General features: G+C 40.7%; 1 protein-coding gene across 7 annotated transcripts in view; it reads right to left on the bottom strand.

The window, feature by feature from the left end:
• Window positions 1-818: 818 nt before the first annotated feature.
• LOC137997787 (uncharacterized) overlaps window positions 819-20471 on the bottom strand; it is a 92305-nt gene continuing 72652 nt past the window's right edge. For all 7 annotated transcript variants that reach the window (XM_068844035.1, XM_068844034.1, XM_068844033.1 and 4 more), the window contains 8 exons: window positions 13785-16820; window positions 10254-11187; window positions 9726-9983; window positions 6189-8650; window positions 4679-4806; window positions 3762-3882; window positions 2835-2917; window positions 819-1063 (listed from right to left, as the gene is read on the bottom strand). In XM_068844035.1, coding sequence (XP_068700136.1) covers window positions 1012-1063; window positions 2835-2917; window positions 3762-3882; window positions 4679-4806; window positions 6189-8650; window positions 9726-9983; window positions 10254-11187; window positions 13785-16790 — 7044 coding nt within the window. In that variant the 5' untranslated portion in view covers window positions 16791-16820 and the 3' untranslated portion in view covers window positions 819-1011. The remainder of the gene's footprint in view (window positions 1064-2834; window positions 2918-3761; window positions 3883-4678; window positions 4807-6188; window positions 8651-9725; window positions 9984-10253; window positions 11188-13784; window positions 16821-20471) is intronic.

The following is a 20471-nucleotide window of genomic DNA, read 5'->3' as shown; positions in this document are numbered from 1 at the left end:
AGTTTTTCTCAGTAAAATTTGATGATCCATTTTTGTTTAATATTTTGTTTGCTCTGAAAGGAATTTTTTTCCCCTAATGGAGCCTGTGAACAACCCATTTTCATAATTGGAGACAACGCGAAATCCATTGTTTGCAAGAAGGAGAGATGAATGATAAGTCGGTCGTGAATGCTGAACTCGGAAAATGTCCAAGTTCCGGGACCTGCAGTTGAACTTGTGTACCTTAAATACATACATACATACATACATACTTAATTGACCTCTCCCCATAGGGGCTTTTCAGGGCCAAATGAATCAACGAAACAACAGAACACAACAACTACAACTGTTAAGAATCCCAACTGGCCGGAGGCAAACCAGTTGGCTATTTACAAGTGCAGCTGGGAAGTTGAACCAGGGACTCAATGAGTGGTCAGAGCGGGTCTTGAACCTGGGATCTCCGTATCTCAAGGCAAGCGCCCTAACCACTGGGTCACACACTGGGCCACCACTGGGCCACACTGCCTCCTAAATGGAACCTCCATTAAAACAAGAAGTTAACTTTAAAAAATTGAACATAATGCTTACCATCAAAATTGTGCGAGGTTTTTCTAATGGGAGCGTTTGTATCCGAAATAGACAAATTTCAAAAACACTTGTTTTGGTTTTCAAATTTCCCGGGCGCTGCCATTTTGAATAATTGTGACGTGTAATGGTTGCCCTACTGTTTCAAAACAAAACTCTGTGTGAATACAATAAAGCAACCATTACACGTCACAATTATTCAAAATGGCAGCGCCCGGGAAATTTGAAAACCAAAACAAGCGATTTTGAAATTTGTCTATTTCGGATAAAAACGCTTCTGTTAGGAAAAGATCGAAAAACTTTGATTGTGAACATTATGTTCCGTATTTTAAAGTTAAACTCTTGTTTAGTGGAGGTTTCCTTTCACTTTCCCGAAGAGGTAGCAATCCGAAGACTGCTTGCTGCGTGCCCAGATGCAAGTCAACCAATAATCTTTCCGCGTCTAATTCATTCGCTTGGTGCTGCGTAGAGTGGGTGTCGACAAACTGGACAGGTGCGACTGCGAAGAAAAACAGTACAATAAAAGGAATTATTAAAAAAAAAATAGTTCTAATTCATAAAAGTGCCACCCAAAGGAAATTTGGTATCCAGGTCACATTCATACTCCTTTAAGGTCCCGTCCAAACGTATCCGGATATATTTGAATCGGCAACTTTATCTGTGCGGATTCGCCGTCACGTCCACACATATCCGGAGAATCCGGCATGCGAGTCCGCAACTTTTTGAATCCGCTCTCCAGAGTGGAAAGTTTTGAATACGCAAAGAATGAACCTCTTTAGCTTGTATGTTTTGTTTCCCATTTCAGACCACGTGATGTTCCCAAGGGAATTTTCCTTTTGTTTTTTCATAAGTTATGCATACATATTCACGTGCATAAGACGACATTTGAAAGAAACTCTTCCCTAGAGTAACATCACGTGGTCTGAGATGGGAAAACAAAACGTACAAGCGAAAGAGGTCCATTTGGAATCGAGTGGACGGTCGAATCCGGATATAGTTTCAAACCCGACGTTACAAACTTAGATTCCATGCTGGTCTTTACCGTGTAAACACTCAACATGGCCGCTAAACGAAAAACGATCACTTCTCTCCAATTCGCACGCATGATGGCGCATGCTCTATTGACAACAGTCATAGAGGACTCCTGGGTGCTAGAACGAGTCCGGCTACAAGCGGACGGGCAAAGATGATTTGATTACGTTACATGTGGGCGTGAAAATTTTTGAATCCGCGGAGAAAAAAAATTCGGATTCAAAAATATCCAGATACGTGTGAACAGGGCCTAAACCCTTTCCGATAAGTTGACATGTTACCCAAAAGTAGAATTCGGAGACCCTCCAATCGCACAGGAAAGTAATTTTAAACCACACGAAACGGTTAGTTTTCACAATTTCTTTAAAAATTTCTCCAATAACATTCGAGACATACAGCCCAGTTAAGGAGCGGACCTGCTGTTTGTTTTTTTTCATGTTTAATTTGTATCAGAATTTACAGACGAACACAGTCTAGCCTAGTTGTAAGTGTTTGGACCTTTTTTTACACATGGTAAATAACCAATGATAAAACAAAAAATACCTCAGCTGTCTCGGCATTTTGTCGAATCGAGTATCTCTTAAATAAGGGAATGGTATTTCTCCATTTACATTTGAGACATACAGCCAAGTTTAAGAGCGGGACTGTTGTTTGGTTTTTTTGTGTTTAAGTTGTATCAGAGTCAACACAGAATTTACAGGAGACTTTAGTCTAGGCTACCACAATATTGTGACGAATTTATGATTTCTTATTACTCTTTCCATTAATTAGACCAACAAGCCTCATATTCAAGCAGAAATTTTCTTGTCTTTTGTCGATGCTAACGAGAATTGTAGAGATAATTAGCACAAGGATGGGGGAATAATCCTTGGCCATCATTCAATAATAGGGTCAATGAGGAACAAGATTTTCGTAGGTGTAACAACGTGTATACAAGAAAAAAAAAACCAAGTGGTTCCTTGGCGACAACGACTGAAAAATCAGAGTCGTACAGTGAGGCAGGATTCGAACTTACGACCTTTGATTTTTCAATATTCCTTTTGCCTCTTCGTAAAGCAACTAGCTTCCCATCTTTCTCACGGGTACATTAAACCTTAAACATCAATAGTTGCATTTGAAAAAAAAAAAGAAGAAGCATTTTCACAAGCATCACCGATAACAGATAAATATAACGAGGACACAGAACCACTGTACAAAACAAAACAAGAACTGTATCGGATAAAGAAATTTGTACTTACATGCCATTTTGGATCATTGCTATGGCGCACTCCCGATGCACTTTGTGCGAACATGGCAATATTTGACAGCCACTGAATGCATCCTGTAAAACAACGAGATAAAAAAAAATGCAAGGAAAGAATTCAAAATTGTATTAGGAACTTCAAGAACCTTGAACTCCGACAGAATACCAAGACAATTAAACGAAGGCGGGCAGGGTAAGGTAGCCTACATTTATAATGTCCGTTCGCTAATTTGCAAAATCAAGAATACTGGATGGCTGAAAAAAACCTCACGCCCAACTCTGAGCCAATCAGAGGATAACAGTAAACAAATCCTAATTTGCTATTGCGCATTTTCCCGCGCTTGGCGCCGCTTGCAAATATCTCTTTACGTTGTCATACGTTCATTTGATGGTCTTCATCTTTTGCGATTAGCCAGATAACTAGCTAGTTATTAGCCATCAACACCTGATGAATTCTTGATGGCAAAAGCGCTAATGATCCCATGTATTTTTTTTTTGCAAAATTTCGACTTATCAAAGCATCATTGTTCAGAGATTATCTGGTATATCGCATTCACATTTTCAGGGATAGCTCGTTATGCAATGCACTTTCAATATTCAGTACTTTATTCTTGGCCGACTGATTAAAAAACGACAGCCTTAGGCTAATGAAGCAAAAAATGTAAACAAAGATTCCCGGAAAGCGAAATACCGAACAACTGTTTGCCTGTTTCAAAGCGAGTCTTGGTGGAAACGGAAAACCAGCTTGATTTGCAGCAAAATGTGCGACTACTGTTTATTTGTATTGCTGTGTATCAAGATTCTTTATCAAACAGACGCAAACAGCAACTCGGTAATGGGCTATCGAAAAAAACTCTTGGTGTTTAACACAAAGGGACATGCAGTAGGTCAAAGAAAAATAATTCGTGAAGTTCGAGCAAACCTCCAAGCAGATGCAGCATTCATCGTGACCGGAATCGGGACGGCATTTGTGGTTCCCCTCAAGTCGTTTATCCAAACATACATTGCAAACGTCACAGTGGAATGACTTGTCGGCGTGGATTCTACGTCACAAGAAAAATAATACTAAATACCCCAAAAAAGTGCACCTGTTAAGAATAGTTCACCATTTTCAAACTATCTTCCATACCTCTCACTAACCGATTTCGCGGTCCTTCTGTAAGTTCTGTTGATTTGTGGCCCATGCGCGAAGGCCGTAAATCAACGAGAAAAAAGGAGGATCCGTAATTGGACCGAGAAAACGAGGTCAGTTAACCTGGATGCCAGAGAGGTCTTCTCGTTCACCAGGGGCGAGGAGTGTCAAAGCGAAATAGTCGCTTCGGGACTCGCTTTCGCGGCTTCGCCGCTCAATAGTCTGTCGCCCCCAACGAGAAAAAAACTTCTGGCAACCAGGGTAGAGGTCAGTAAGATGTTTATTATATCTCTGTGATAATCAGCCGCGCGGGAAAGGAAAGAAGTTGAAGTCAAGCGGAAGGTTCAACTGCCACAAAGATTGCTGCGTCAAAATCCGAAAACCGAATAAATCGCCTTGGCTTTTTGAAATAGTTGCGTGCAAGATCCAGGGTTTTAATAGTTCATGTACCATAAACGACAAAAAAAACCTTGCTAGAGAAAATTTACCCGGGAAAATGTCAAATTTAGCGGGCCGTACAGCGCGTACTATCTGAGAGGTGTAATAAAACCACTTACTGCCCCGGTAGCATCTTTTATAGCACAAATGATTTTGCTCTCGCTTCACAATACCAAAACCCGTGAAACTAATACATTGAATCTGGTGCTATCGAAATTGATCCTTGGTAAATACAAAGAGGTCAGGGGATTACAACGAGAACAACTCACCGGCAGATTCCACATTTTTCACAGTGATAAGGATTCTTGTCCACGTTTGTAAAGTGTTTACATATAGAGCAAAAATAGGCAGCCATCTTTGCACCGCATTTGCCGCAAACTCCACTGTTTTCATCAATCTTCCGAAAAAAATAAAAATAAAAATAAAATAAAATAAAATAAAAATAACGAGAAAGCATATCTTCCAATGATCATTTTAGCATAACGATAAAAGCAAAGGGGCATTTTTATTCCCAATATAATAAAATGAGATAACCGAAAATATAACATTACCAGTAGTTTTAATTGCGTTACAAGATTGTGTGACATTTTTTATCTCTTGCGTTAGCACGATGGTCCCGTCAGCTCCAGAAATAATTCATTTAGGAGTTTATCTCAAGTGTCTTATGTAGATTAATAGCAGACATGAAAAAATTTTTTCATGTATATTATAAGTAATCACATGATTTTTCTCGTCCAATTTGAATTAAATAAGTACTTGTAAATGTTTTCACAGACTACAAATTGCACGACCACGTAATTTTGGTCGTCTTTGAAAAAAAAATATATACTCCTGCTTATTTATTCCAAATTGCACTCGAAATCATGTGATTAGCTATACTTATACCGTCAAGTTGCATGGCTGGTCTTTTATATACCGGATCCGAAATAATTAATGTCCATGAAACAAGAACAAAGCGAACGTAATACCTAATTAGCATGGCCTAATCGGAATAACGATGCTTCTTTCGTCCTCCGCCATTTTAGTCCGGTATTCTTGGTTTGCACCCACGTGACACGGCGGCCATGTTGGATAGCAATTCAATACAATTTATTTCCGCAGAATTTGCATCATAATAAAGTTAAGTTCCCAGCGGAGAGACAGGTTATTGTTCTTTGTCAAAATCGCTCTTGAATCCATAGCAATGGCTACTTTGGTTAAGGTTAGGGTTAGAAATTTGCTGGCAGAGCTTGGACAAAAGCCGAAAGTTAGAAGTGATCAATCATTGCACTTAAAGCGCATTTCAATCAAGTGTCGTAAAACCAAACCCAAAGTAATCACTTTGGCCAATCAAAAAGGACGGAGACAATCCAGTAAACCAATCAAAACTCGAAGTAATTACACGTAGCCGACACGGGAAAACGTGCACGCGCGAGCCACGATTGGGTTTGGTTTCACTTCTGATTGGCGAGAACTTTGAACCAATCACTGAGTGAAGTAATTATAAACCAAAGCAATTCGCTTACTACTTTCGACACTCAGTTGAAAACCACTCTATCTGGACAATTTAAGCAACTGTCTCTTATAGACAACTGAAAGAATTCAAGCGACTTCAACGGGATTCGATCCCATGACCTCAGGCTCTGTGATACCGGTGCAATGCTCTAACCGAGTCTTGTTTACGTACGCCATGTGTTTTACTTTTTTTCTCAATAGCTTCGTGCTCTCGCTAGAACCAAAGTTAAAAGCTTAATCTCAATCTTGAAAGCCCCCTGCCTAACCCACGAAAATAAAACTCACCTCTTGCTCATGCTCGCAAAAAGAACACTTGAGGTGCGTCGCATGGCATGCTTTGGCTTCTTCATTTTCACAGTTTCTTGACGTATTATGGCATCGATGACAAGGGTAGAATTGTGTACAACAAGGAAACCGCACTCTACAATGTCGCTGGTAATGTTCGCAGAGCCATGGAGAACGCGCGGAAACTGCCTCCTGTTGCTGCGGCCATTGCTCTGCTTCCTGTATCTCTCTTTCCTCCCTCTCCCTCCTTTCTCTCTCTCGTCTTTCCCTAATCATTCGTTCCTTTCTTTCTATTTCTCGTTCAAACTGTTCCCGTTCTTCTCTTTCCCTAAGCACCCGTTCAACCAACGCAGAGGCATCCGCCACACGTCGTTCTAAAGCAAGAAGTGAATCGTCGATCGGCTCGATATCGTTTGTTCCATTGTCTCTATTCAACAAGGCTCCTCTGGAGTTGTTTTCATTGACATTAACAGAAACTGGTGCAAGGCTGGTCTCCGCATTTTCATCAACAGGTGTGGCTGAGGAAACAACTGAATTTCTACTTGCGTTATTATCAAGACCCCGCGTACCGTTAATTGCACTAACAACAAGAGGCCGACTTGCTGTAGTTGAGACAACTCTGGTAGAAGAAACACCGGAGGCCGAAACCGAGATTTGAGGAGGTAAACCACAATTGCCCACAATGACAGCACTTCCAGCGGTGGTGGTACCTGGTTCGTGACGCCTATTCGCAATTGATTGTTGTTGTCCAACTGATAGATCAGCATTGTGTGACCTTTCATTTGCGGCCTGCTCATCTATGAACGCGGAATCACCGTCACTCACGACATGTCTTTGAGTGGCATATAGTGATTGTCCCGGCCGAATTCCAGCAGCACCATCATCCAATTGGCCAAAAGTAAGGCCCGAATTTGACAATCGATAAGCAAAACCCGAAGGGGTGATTCCTGAGATTGCGTTACTCCGCCAATGTAATGGCACCTGCCCCATGTGTGCGCTATGTTGGACGTAAGGGAAATAAGATTCCATGCCATAATCTCCTTGCCCTGTAACTCCATGATCAATATGCAGAAAGCCATCAACGTTACTTGCACCATTGCTTGATGAGCCATTCCAACCCACAGTGACATTACTTAGTCCTGTGTGGCTAGGCAAAGGTGCTGCTGCTGCAGGTGCACTGTTTCCATACAATCTTTCATTGTAAGAACGTCCACCGAGTAATCCTTCTCTTTTAAAACCACCACTAGGGACAGGTGAGAAAGCATTGCCATCAGATCTCACAAACGAATTATTCCCTACTGCTGCCGCCTGACAAGCTCCAAAATATGGCCTAACTCTGTAAGCTTCTGATGCATTTGTCTTTCCATCAACAAAAGAAGTTCCCTGCGATGTATCATTTCCGAGAATTGAAAAATCCCTGCCATTTGCAAACAGACTTTCATGAACAGCTTTGTCTTGTGAATGTCGTACTAAGAAATCTCCAGCCAAGCCATCGGATACAGGGCTGGCGATTAGTGGCGGGGGCGGAGGTGATATAGCAATCTGTGGACGATGTGTTTGGGAACGTTTGGGTCGAGCGCCTAAACGTTCCCAGTCAGTCGAAGAGGAACTGGATTCATCAGATTCATGTATTCTCAATGCTGTTTGACCATGTGCATAGAAACTTTGTTGCAGCTGGCGGGGATTTCCATCAACAACATGTGAGCTTACTGGATCGATCAAACGGCAGAATACAGAGTTATCTGAAGAGCTGATCTGTGAATCATACTCAAATAATGGAGACGTTCTTGCGTCAGATTGGCTTGTTCTTGTTGCCCCATAACCGGAATCAGCAGACTGTTCCTCGATGTCTTCAACCTCAGTATTTCCCCCATCAGTCACATCATCTGTACTGTTCAATAACTGAGCCTGCCCTGGAACCTCTTCTTCACTGTTGCCTGTATTGAGCCCCAGGTCACTCTCATTGACGATTTCACCACGTGCTGAAGCAGAATGAGTAGTTAAGGACAATTCTGGTGCTTTCGCTGACTTCTCGAAGGATCCTTGTGAGCTGCTACTTGAACAAACTGGTGTACTTTCAGCGGAGATTAAAGCCAGTGAATCAGACGAACTAACAGATATGCTGCTACCACCACTTAATGGGCCACTTCGATCAGGACAGTTGGGAACAAAAATGCCTTCTTTGACACTGACTCTGACTTTATCCTTGGGCAGAAGATCATTATCCTCAATGTTAATTGAAACAGGATCCTCACTATCACTCTCAAACGAAACGGATGCATACAAGTCGCAGTCATGATCTGGTGTAAACTTCTGGCTATTGCCTTCACTTCTGTATGCAAAACCCAGTGTAGACTTGCAAGACATTTGAGTTGCACATCTTTCTTTATCTAGTTCTTGTTCTAGATCTTCCAATCTTTCACCTCTCGATGGTAAAGAATCGGACGATGTACCAGCACAGACTGAAATTTCAAACAAGAAGGCAAAATTAAGGCATGTACCTGCATCAGAGAGGTGAACAATGCTACGAATGTCTGAATAAGAAAAACGGCAGGTAAGTGGAACAAAACAGGATCAAAACAAGTATGTGTACATCGTAAGGGAGACTTGTAACCCTCGCACTCCTCTGGAAAATTTAAGCATTTGTCTCTTACAGACACCTGAAAAACTGAGTGAGTGGCTTCATTGGTCAGTGGTAGACCATTGCACTGACATCACAGAGGTCATGGATTCGAATCCTATTGAACCCATGCACTTGAAGATTTCAGGTGTCTGTTTTTCATTGTGTCCAGCTGAGAGCCTAGGATAACTTTTCCGTTTTGCCTATGGCTCACACCATACATTTGTTTCAATTCAATGTACATTGCAACAGTGGCTGAGGAACAGCATCTAAAATACTGGAACACGGTGTGGAAAAGAAAACAAACTCAGATCCTAACATTATTGAGTTAGGAATGGAAATGTAATTGTAATTTCAAGTAAAGCTATGATCCTCGCAGTTACGTCCACAACTTTAGCAATTGTGTAAAGAAGCCTGATAAATTCAGGACTTCAACGGGGTTTGAACCAGCTCCCAACGTCAGTGGCTTCATAGCTCAGTTGGTTAGAGCCTCGCAACGGTATCATGAGGTCACAGGTTCAAACCCCGTTGCCGTTGGGAGCTGGTCATTTGCGGATTCTAATTTTCCCGTGAGGAATCAATCAATGAACGAAATGATATATGACATGAATCATACTGAACTGCGGATATGAAGTGAAGTAAAGATATGATCCTCGCAGTTATGGCCACAATTTTAGCAATTGCGTAAAGAAGCATGATAAATTCAGCCTACACCAAAATCTTATTTTCCCCACAGACCATTTTACGGGTACGGTGGCCATTTTGAAATCTATTTTAAATAGCTATTATGGAATTCTAAGGGGGTATGCATACTAATTTGCCCCCTTCAAATCCCATAACAGCTATTTGAAACATAAAATTTCAAAATGGCCACCATATCCGTAAATGGTCTATGGATCAGAGAATTCAGTCCATACCACTGGTTTTACTCTCAGGATAGGGTAATCCAAGTTTCTCCAGGAGGTCAAAGCGCTGGATCCCTTTAAGCAGCTTTCCAATGTCTGTGCACGGGTGTTCGCTGACTCTTTCCACCTCTTTTAACAGTTCAAAGCCCACTTTCATCTTGGCAAGCCTGAAACCATTAACTTTGCCCCTGGCCAGAGTCTTCATCTGTTTGAATTCCTCAGCCGATAACGAGTTGGAAATGTCTATAAACCTTGCTTGCAAGTTAAAATCTGCCAAAATATTGCACAACAGAGGTGGATTTTAACATTAATCTTCCAAAATTCCCAGAGCAACTAAGGGGCACAGGTTCTATAGCACCCTTAAAAATATGGATCATGTGTCTGCCCTACGGGTGGAAGGAACCCTGCGGAGTGAGCCAATGCAGATCTAGTCATTTTGACCACACCAGACAAAACAAAACAAAGAAAGAAAAATCAGTCATAAGAATGATGTAGGAGCCTGAAAGGTCAAACTGCAACATCAAAATACTGTTCACATACCTGGGTTATCTTGGAGAGAAGCTGCTCCACCAAGAAGTCTTCCATTGGTGGTTCCACATTTGAATGATGCACTGGCCCTCCAAGATATACTCTCATCACTAGCAATTTCTCTGGGTACTGAAAGAAGTTTGCCACTGCGTTTCTCTCTGTCCTCAAGAAAAAGATATCGTCCAACCTCTGCTTGGAGTTGCTGATTTTCTGCCTCCCTCTGCCTTAGCTGTTCCTTCAATTCATTTATTTGTTCCAGTAATTCAAAGGAATTATTCCGAAAGGTTGCAGACTCCTCATCCTTACTTAATATGACAGGATCAAGATCAATATTTCTGGTAGTTCTCACTCCAATATCGTTTGAAGCTGACACTTCCATTCCCTCCAAGGAGCTTTGACATTGTGGATCAGGGTTTCCCTCAATATGCACATCGAGACATTCATTAGACTCTCCACGAGGTTCTTCAGACACCACAATGCTCTCTGGTTGTTTCCGAACACCATCTCTTGAATCACAGCTATCTGCAATTTCTTTCTCTTTTAGTTCAGTCTTAAACTGACAAACTTCTGCATATTCGTGCGTTTCGTTTGATGTCGGTTTACTTTGTGCTGTGGCTGGACAGCCATCAGCCAAATCTTCCTCTAAACACTCACAAGGCTCCTCTTGTAATCTTTGATGATGACCAATGCACCCAATCAGGGCTGAGGATGCAGACTCAGATGCAGCGAACGGATCACATGATGCAAACAAATCTGGGGTTACTGGTAGTGAGTTCAGAGAAGATGCTGAAAGAAATTCTGATAACAGGAAGGAGTGTTCCTCAAAGCTGTCACTTTGAGGGATGACACTGTTCAAGGCCTCGTGCTCAGGTGCAACATTTGTGTCTCTCAACAGGTACTCCAACAGGCGTAAGCAAACATCTGCATGACTTCCAGAGTGAATTTCCTATTAAACATACAGACAAAAGTAATATTTCTACCTCTTACATCATTATACATGTAAAATACTGTGATTACAAGACAGTAACAATATTGGAGACACTTTAAGCCATAGACTTTTTTCGGTTATGGTAACAAATCTGATCCAATGATAGACAATCAAACAAATCGACTATCGGCAGATTCATCAGTCAGCAACAACCCTTAAAGTTCCTGCCACGCATCAGCAATGTGTCTGTGTTATCAATTTTCATACATATCTTTTGTGCCTTGAAGAATTTTGAAGAGATGAACAATGGATTGTGCATGATATTCTGCAGTCACGCACCTTAATGCCACCAAGAGTCTTACCATACTTACTGTATAACTGTTTTCATGTTTTACTTGTCAGCCGACATGTTGCCTGATGTGCTGGTGGTGTGTCACCTAACATGTTTTTACTTGTTGAATGAAGTGAATGTCTATTTGATTTGTAGGCTATAGACGAAAAAGAGAAGTGATCCACGCAATCTGGACAATAATTTTAAGCGATTGTCTCTTGTAGACACTAAAAAAAAAATCAGGGAGCTCCAACGGGATTCCAACCCATGACCTGTGTGATGCTAGTGCAATGCTCTACCAACTGAACTAGTATGAAGCCCCTCAGTGGTGAGCAGGTCAATTTGTTGGGCTCATTTGTTCCTGAGTGACTGAGTGGTTTTATAATTCTATTGGTAGAGTATTGCATCGGCATGCACAGGTCATGGGTTCAAATCCTGTTGGAGCCACCTGAATTTTTCAGGTCTTTATAGGAAACAATACATGTAGCTTAAATTGTCCAGATTTGTGCGAGGATCGCTTTTCTTTTAAGATGTGTTTTTACTTGACAGTTGTGTGTGTGGTGGTTACTCCAACAACGCACTGACTGATGCATTGGTTGAATTGGATTCGTTACCATAACCATTTTCTTTTTGGTCACTCCCAACAGTTTTTGGTAGAATTTGGTGATTTCCTGCACCAAAAGGGCAGATGTGATTAAATTATACATTATAAAAAAAAACTTTTCGAAAAGTAATAATTATTATTAAGGATAAAATGGCCGACATCAAAGAATGATGTTTCATTGGCTCTGTACCATCATAAGCAGATTTTGAGAACTCTTTAAATAAAAGTTCATGTGATTTAATACCAAGGTTCGAGTCTTACCATTAAAAAAACCCTGAATAATGTTATTTTATGATGAAGGAAAAAATGAAGTCTACAATGTATGTGTAACTCAAAACTGATGGCTAAAAATCTCATGGAAACTTTCTTATTGGTAAATAAACTAAAAAGAAAGGTTTCCAATAATCCAGGAATAGCTTTTAAATCAGAGTTTGAACAACTGGTCGATTGTCCTTTGGAGGACACCATTTGGTGTCAGCCAATGAGTGAGTCAATTGTCTGTGAATCACACAAGTCATGTACATGTACATTGGTTGGGGTGTTGTCCAACATGTTGTCATTGGATTTGCTTTAGCCTTACCCTACATAGATGATAGCTGGCTGTTGAATATTTTTTTTTGGCACCCCACTACTGTATGTTTTTACCTGAAATCCTCTTTTAAATCCCACTGTAGTGACAAGACCTTTAAAATAACCCTATCCTTCCTAGCTTAGACACCATGCGATTTTACTCATCAGTGGGAGCCACTTGAGAGGTGAAGGGTTAAAAGTCAATTTAGGGCATGGACCATTAAAGTGCCCCTGTGGTGATCAAAAAAACCACTTCCTTTTTTCCTTCATATTTTGAAAGTGTGTTTGCTTAACACCTGACTGGCAAAATTTTGAGCTTTGATTTTTATCCAAAGGCCGTTTACTTTGAGTGTAAGTTTTGGATTTCACGGTCCGCCACTACTCACGTTCAAAACTGACCGATTGGACCTCAGAGGGTTGGATCCAGGGAAAAGTGATGTTAGAGGCTCATTAGCTTAAAATTTCAGCATGTGAACGCAGCTTATTATATATGCAAAGCATGAGTTTAAAAGTCTGAAAGCCCAAAACCCCGTGCTGCATATTAATTCTGCCGCATACACACGTATTGCATTCTTAAACTAGTGAGCCTTTGAAGTCATTTTCTCCTCGATCCAGCTCTCTCAAGAACATAATGTTAGTAATGGCGGACCATTAAATAGGAAAATTACAGTTAAAATAAAGAGGTGTCTTTTTGAAATCAAGGCTTAAAACGTGGGTCACTTAGTGCTTTGTTACCATAATTTTGAAATCCAAAGAAAAATATGAATTGATATTTTGGTCACGGGGGCACTTTAAAAAGCTAAATAATTATTGTGAGCATCAATTCAAATAGTTTTTCATTAAAAAAATCAGTTCCAATTTTTCACCTTTTGCCTTATTATATGTATTATTACACAAACTATGAAAATATTTTTCACTTTCATTGGCACCAAGCAACCAGTCAACTATGGGGGGTGTGGTACAAACTGTGAGTTTTAACATCCCATTTTCAAAAATATAGAGGAAAGCCAACAAATTTGTTTGCATATGCTGTAAATGCAACTAAATATCTGGAATGCAGAAAAAACACCAGAAACTCTGTACAGGCTGAAAACATCAAAAACATTTTACCTGATTCTGAAGTGTGCTCACATGGCATTCCTCATGAAAGTCAGATTTTAAGACCTCTGCACTTGCACAATCAAGAGATGTTTTGTTTGGTGAGAATGGTTTCTGGTTACATGTACTTTCCTTGCCACAATTCCTAGTTGAAGATTCTCTGTTGTTGCCTTCACAATGCAAGGAGTGCCTACAAGTCACACTATTTAAAAGATGTTTAGTGCCTGAATTTAACTCTTTCTTTGTGAAAGAGTCACTTCCACAATTCTTGACGAACACTCCTGATTGAGGACTAGTGATCAATGATTCAGTCTTGACTGCATTGCTGCAATTAACGTTTGAAGATTCCTTGATGCCAACCGTACGGCAACCTTCACAAGACAACTGTACAAGAGGCTTAAAACTGATTCTGAAAGTCTCGTACAAAGACAACATCACATTTTCTAGAGCAGATTGCACAGAGAAACAGAAACCATTTGAATTTGTTTCATTCAAATGACGGGACTTGACTCTTAATACTGGTAACTCCTCGTCCACAAAAACAGAGAAGTGACAATACCTGCTATGTCGAGAAGCGAAAAAAGCAAAATTCATGTGTGGAGAATGACCATCAGCAACCTCAAGAACTTTTACATCGTTTAGGACTGGTTCTTTACTTGAGCTAAAAACCAAGCTATCAAATGCTAGTTCAGCAGTGCGCTTGTTGGAAAATTCATAGGAAAGGTGTGAAACATGAACAGCGGGCTGAGATGACGAATCTTGTAAGGCCCACGAGGCTATGTAATCAAAATTTGCACATTCTTTACCTGGTTCACCCAACTTAATCTCTACTAAAAGAGGAAGACAATCAATTTGAAAACACAGGGACAAACTTCTGAGTGGAAGTTCAAGATAGAAGTCATGCGTCTCCTCATAAGTCTTTCTGAATTTGGGCTGCAAAAAGAGAGTGCTGACACTTTCACGTATCTGAAAGTTCAAATTCCTCAACTCTTTCATCTCTTGAATTTTGCAAGAGGTCCTCCAAAACAGAATGCAAGATGAATTCTTGAAACGTGATATTGTTACCTCGTCATCATTTGAGAATTGGGAGTTGTATTCTGGATCTGGGAAAATAAAAAAGTGGACATATGGCCCTGCAAGGTAAGATACATGTATGTGACTGAAAAAACAAGAGTGCCCTGCAAAGTCAATTATTCCATGTTCTTCAGTGTCACTCTCCTCTGCAAAACTGACAAGGGCATCAAGATACTTCTTCCTGTCGTCTTTTTCCTTTTTCATGGTGACAAGACTGACAAGGGAAAACATCTCAGCCCTCTTATAGAGAGGCCTTTCTTTAAAACAACCAGGATTGAACTCAGCAGCCAAGTTGTCAACTTGGTTCATGACATCATGATAGGATTCATCAGTTACAGGCGATTCCTTTAGTGAATCAACAAAACACTTTTCAGCTTCCTCTTTGTTGCCCAAGCACAACTGAAAGAGACCAGTCATACTTTGACACAGCTTGATGGCAGGACAGTAAAGTTGAATCCCAAGACTACGGTAAATTTCAAGAGCCTTATTTAATTGATCAATAGCTGCACCTTTGTCGACTTTCTGCAGAATCAGTCCAGCTTGGACATGCGCACTACCTGCCTTGGGCGAGATTTCACCAAAACTATACATATGCATTTCCACTGCTTTTTGCACTGAACTTACAAGAAGAATCTCTCTGGTATGCTCAAAGTTTCTCTCTTCAATTTGTACTTGTGCAAGCTTTAAGGAAATGTCTGCAACTTCAAAGTGCTGACTGTTTAAATCCTGAAAAAAGGTCAAAGCTTCAGCAAGGTTTGTAGAGGCATCACCAAAGTTGTTGTTCAGCATGGCACAAGAACCTAATAATTTCTTGCAATATGCCACTAAATGGTTTCTCTCAAAGTGCTTGATCAAAATTGCATCAGCTTGCTTCAGGACATTTTCAGCATTAATCGTCATTCCACAGCCATATTTAAACCGACCAACTTGAAACAGCATCAACCCGTACAAGGGATCCTTTCTTCCACCCGACAAAAGCAAGGCAGCTTCCAGCTTATCCAATAACCTCAAAGCTTCCTCATGAAGACCATTCCTGTGGTTAATTCTTGCAGCTGTGAAAACTGTTCTTATGAGGTCTGCATTCAAAGCCTGTTCATCTGGCTTCTCTAGAAAAACAAGCAAGTACGAGCTACAATCCTTAAGCTCTTGTTCTTCAATTTGCTCACCAGTTTGCTCTTTGAGCTGGATTTCCATCAACCATTTTCTAACGTCAATTTCAGAGGCTTTTCTCGCACCAAAGTTGTACTTTCCACCAATCCTGAGAATATGGCAACACTTTTCAAAGTTTCCACACTCACTCAAAAGATCAGCTGCTCTTCTCAAAACCTTCATAGGCAGATCAATGTCTTTTGTCGATCTCATGGTTATGTCATGACACAAGTCAGCTGCATCATTGCAAAAATCACATGCCTTCTTATAATCTCCAAGGATCATGTACAACGCTGCTAAGTTTAACGTGACAACAGCATTTTTCAGATGGTCCTCCTCTTGCTGGAACCACTCTTTGGCTTTGGAAAAGCATTCCCCACTTCTTTCATACATCCCTTTTATACTCAACATTACCCCAAGATCATTCATCAGAAAACTGGCATCAGGAGAATCATAGTTTTCAATGACAAAAGTCTGAACATTTCCCAAATATTCAATGTTTCCTTGTTTGAAGGCTAAAGAACCAAGGGCATAGAGGCTGTTTATGGGACTGAATCTCTCATCATCAAATTCCCTAAACAAAAGAATAAAATCCAGTACGGTGTCCTCCACATGTTTTAAAACTACCTGTTTGCAATAATGAAGAACAACAATAAAGTTCTTTCTCATTTCTTGGGTAGCATCGGCTGAATGGCAAAATCCTCTGTCAATATCCTGGAAATTGTCTGCTCCTTCTGGCCTTTTACCTCTCTGCCATCGTGGCAAAAGAAGCTGCAACAGTAGAGGCACATCCATGCCGACTGGCCAGCTAACGTTTACATGTACCTGCAAGAATGAACAGTGCATACCAGGTCACAACAATTAAGTGCCTCTACCACAGAGAGTATAAAGTGCAAGTTGCATGTTGCAAGTTGAAGTTGCAGGACATTGTTTTACCATAACTGCAACAGACCAAACCTTTACAAAAATGCTATCTTAACCATTAAACATTATCTATAGCATAGTGTTTAGGCCTAATGGTAGCATTAGTAAAGGCTTGGGTTGTTTCAGATATGGCGAAACCATGACAGGTGCAATCCTAACCTGGAACCTGTAGTTTACGCCCTCCACCTCTACCCCAAAGTTGTGGATCACCTTGCCAGAACACATAAAATTAATACAGTCTTTATAAGAGCCTTATGAAACTGAACCTATTTAACCCATTGACTCTTGGGAGTGAGACTTTACTCACAGATTTTACTGTGTCTAATGCCAGACGATTTTACTTGTCAACTGGGGCATCCTAGTTAGGGTGCCTGATGAGACAATGGGTGTAAGTTTCTTACTCTTATTTGAGCTGATACAGTACATCTTTATTCCACATCTATATTTAATTAAATTAATTAAGCACATTACAAGAGAGGACTCAAAATTAGGACTAAAAGAGATATTGTATATATTAACAGGGACATAGTTTTTCAGTGAGTTATTAACAGAGACATAGTTTTTCAGTGAGTTATTAACTCATTGACTCCCAGGGGTTCCCCATTGATGAGTAAAATTGTTTGGCGTTAGACAGAGTAAAATGGCCGGTTTGGGTTTGGGTTAATAGACTCATCACATTGCCTCTTTCCTTTCCTTTTTTTTCAAACAATGTAAATTTAGCACAAATGAAGACCAATCCCTTTTTCATTTCTCTTTCAGTACGAGAACTTTTTTTTACAGTAGTTCAGTGCAGAAACATAATCCATGTAGGTTAATACATGTAATTTTCCCTTTTTCAAAAGCCCGGCAAACAAATCCGTGAATTTGGTTGCCCTCGGTTGATTAATCCTTGGTTGACCATCAGCAAACCCACTGCAATTAAATTCATGCCATGTTGAGATGCTATCACACAGAGATCGAGATTGAATGTCCCATAGTGCACCTATGTTTTCTTCATGAAAGTCTGGGTTTAAGTTTTGAACGGTATCTTCTATTGTTGGTGATATTGGCTCTTGCATTTTCCTTCTGTAAAAGCTATTCCAAACACAGGAAAATGCTCAGCTGGTGCAAATCAACAATAAATATACCGTAATTATTATTAACATCACACTACTTTCTGACATCAACAATAGAAAGCAAACAAGCTACTCAGGTAGTGCATTTTTTACTATTTTTGGCTGGGTTGCCTGTTTTTTTTTCCTCAGGAAACCAAACACTGGTTGCCCAGTAAACTCTCTGGCTGTCTCTGATGACTGGACAACCGCTTTTTTCAAGCACCCCATATGAAGCATAGCAGCTTAATCACAGCAATGTCCCTTGATTCTTATGTGGTTTGTAGTTGTCTTGCATGTTTGTTTGTTTTGTTGTTCACCATTCCTCCACCCTGCCCCTTCCTCTATTTCCCTTTTACATCAAAGTGACACGTGGTGGGAATGGATACTCATGGCTTGGTTGCAGAAATTCACTAGCCATGGGGGCAGTGTTCTATCTAGGGGCTTGGGCTGTCCACAGTGGAAGCCCATGAATATGCTAAGCACACACCTTACAGTTACATCAGGCATTTAAGAACTGAGTGTGCTCAATGTCTTTCAGGTGTCGTGCCCAAATGACAAGAATCAACATCGAGACGCATTTACGGAAGAATTTACGCACGCTGTTCTAAATAGGTTACTGTAACATTCTTTCATGTACATTTAAGCCATATTTCTAACTCCTTACTTTGTTGTCTTCCCGTGCACTCTCTATTCTCTTGAAAACCTATCCCATAATACTTTTACGGGCAGCTACAGGCAGCCCCACAGATACTACAACATCTCTTCAAAAGGGAAAAAGTACCGAATTGCTGGACTGTTCTTCTAACTCAATTTGAAAAGCCTCATTTCAAATCTAGTTTACCAAGTACTGTACTCCCATTGAGTTGATATGTAGGACATCACCTACAGTGGGTATAGGGTGGCACTCTCTCACAATGGCCTAGTTAGCTCTCATGTCTACACAAAGCCTAACATCCCCAGAAGGCTTACCAAGGGGGTTGACCCCTGTGACCCACGTTCAACTCTGGCCTCAGGTCGTATGAAGGCTGAGTTTCTAAAACTCCGAGGGTTTTTCTCTGGGTACTCCGGTTTTCCTCCCTCCTCAAAATCAACTCCCAGTCAATTACATCTGGCTGGTTTTGCGGTGCTCCGAGATCACACATGGATCGTATGGTGGCAGCCGTGGGCATCTTCACATGCATTCCGTCCAATCCCGTTGAGCCGGTTGATCCTGAAAAGCCCTTGTAGGGAGCGGGTCAACTAAGCGCACACTTACATTATGTCTTCCTTTCCCTTCCCTCTTAATCCAAAAAGTGAGGGTCTCAACTTTTGAGCAATAGGCTGGACTGATTCATCAATATGAGCTTTGGCCTGAAAGTCTTTGAGTTTACCAACTCCACCGAAAATTCCCTCAAACTCCCACAGTAAATTCTCACTGACAGAGTTTAATTGCCTCAATTTTCAGTGTTTCTAAGGGCCAATTTACACGGAACAATTTTTGTTGTATACGACAAGCTTACAACAGCCCTTCAACATGACTTACAATTGTCGCAGCATTTTAAAACATGTTCTAAATTGCCATGACCTTTTAGCTGATGTACATAACGATTGTTAGCGAGTAGACGTACACTGTACTGTGGGTTTGATCTACATGAAACAATAATTCATGTTGTAGGCCTGTTGTAAGCTTGTCACATGCAACAAAAAATTAATAGTACTGTGTAAATCGGCCCTAACAGCTCAGAGGTCTGTTGACCGAGTATTGGCCTTGCCTTTTCTTCCACAACAACAAAACAGCCAGTACAGTGTCTAGCTTCAAATTCACCAGCAGTGTTCACTGGGTCCTCTGAGCCATAAGAGTACAATTTCCAGTTTGTTTTTCATGACTCTCAGCTTATTTTCTTCCATTTGAGTGCCTCCCAAGTCTCCCTATCAACAACATTACTAGTGGACCCTGAATCAATGAGCACATCACACAGTAGTATTCCTCCAAGTTCATTATCTACTTTTGGTATGTCTTTGACACCTGACTGAATTGGAAATGCAAAGTTGTTGTCTTTGATGACATGGGAAACACTTTCTCTTTGGTCGTGTCTGTGATTTTTGTCCCGCAAAACTTTGTGAGGTGTCCAGGTTTCTTACATTTTTGGCAGATCACTGATCTGGCTTTACATTCAGGGTCTCGTGAGAAATGGCCTTCCCCCTGCATCGGTAGCAATTCCCTCTTTTCTTTTTGTCGGAAACCTGTTGCTTGTCATCCAACGCACAAACAATTTCACTCTTGGAATCATTCTCAATCAACCTAGCTTGATTTTTGGGCCGCTTCCAGTGACCTGGTAATCTCTTGCACCTTTTCAAGTGTAAGTGTTCCACCTGCTTTGAGAAATTTCTTGCAAAGATTGCATGACCTACATTTATCGATAAACTGATCACACCTTTGTTCTTCCTTGCCATCTCCAAATTCGCAGATCTTCAACAG

This window comes from Montipora foliosa, chromosome 3, assembly GCF_036669935.1.
Source record: "Montipora foliosa isolate CH-2021 chromosome 3, ASM3666993v2, whole genome shotgun sequence".
NCBI lineage: Eukaryota > Metazoa > Cnidaria > Anthozoa > Scleractinia > Acroporidae > Montipora > Montipora foliosa.
This window is presented reverse-complemented; position numbering and strand designations above follow the sequence as displayed.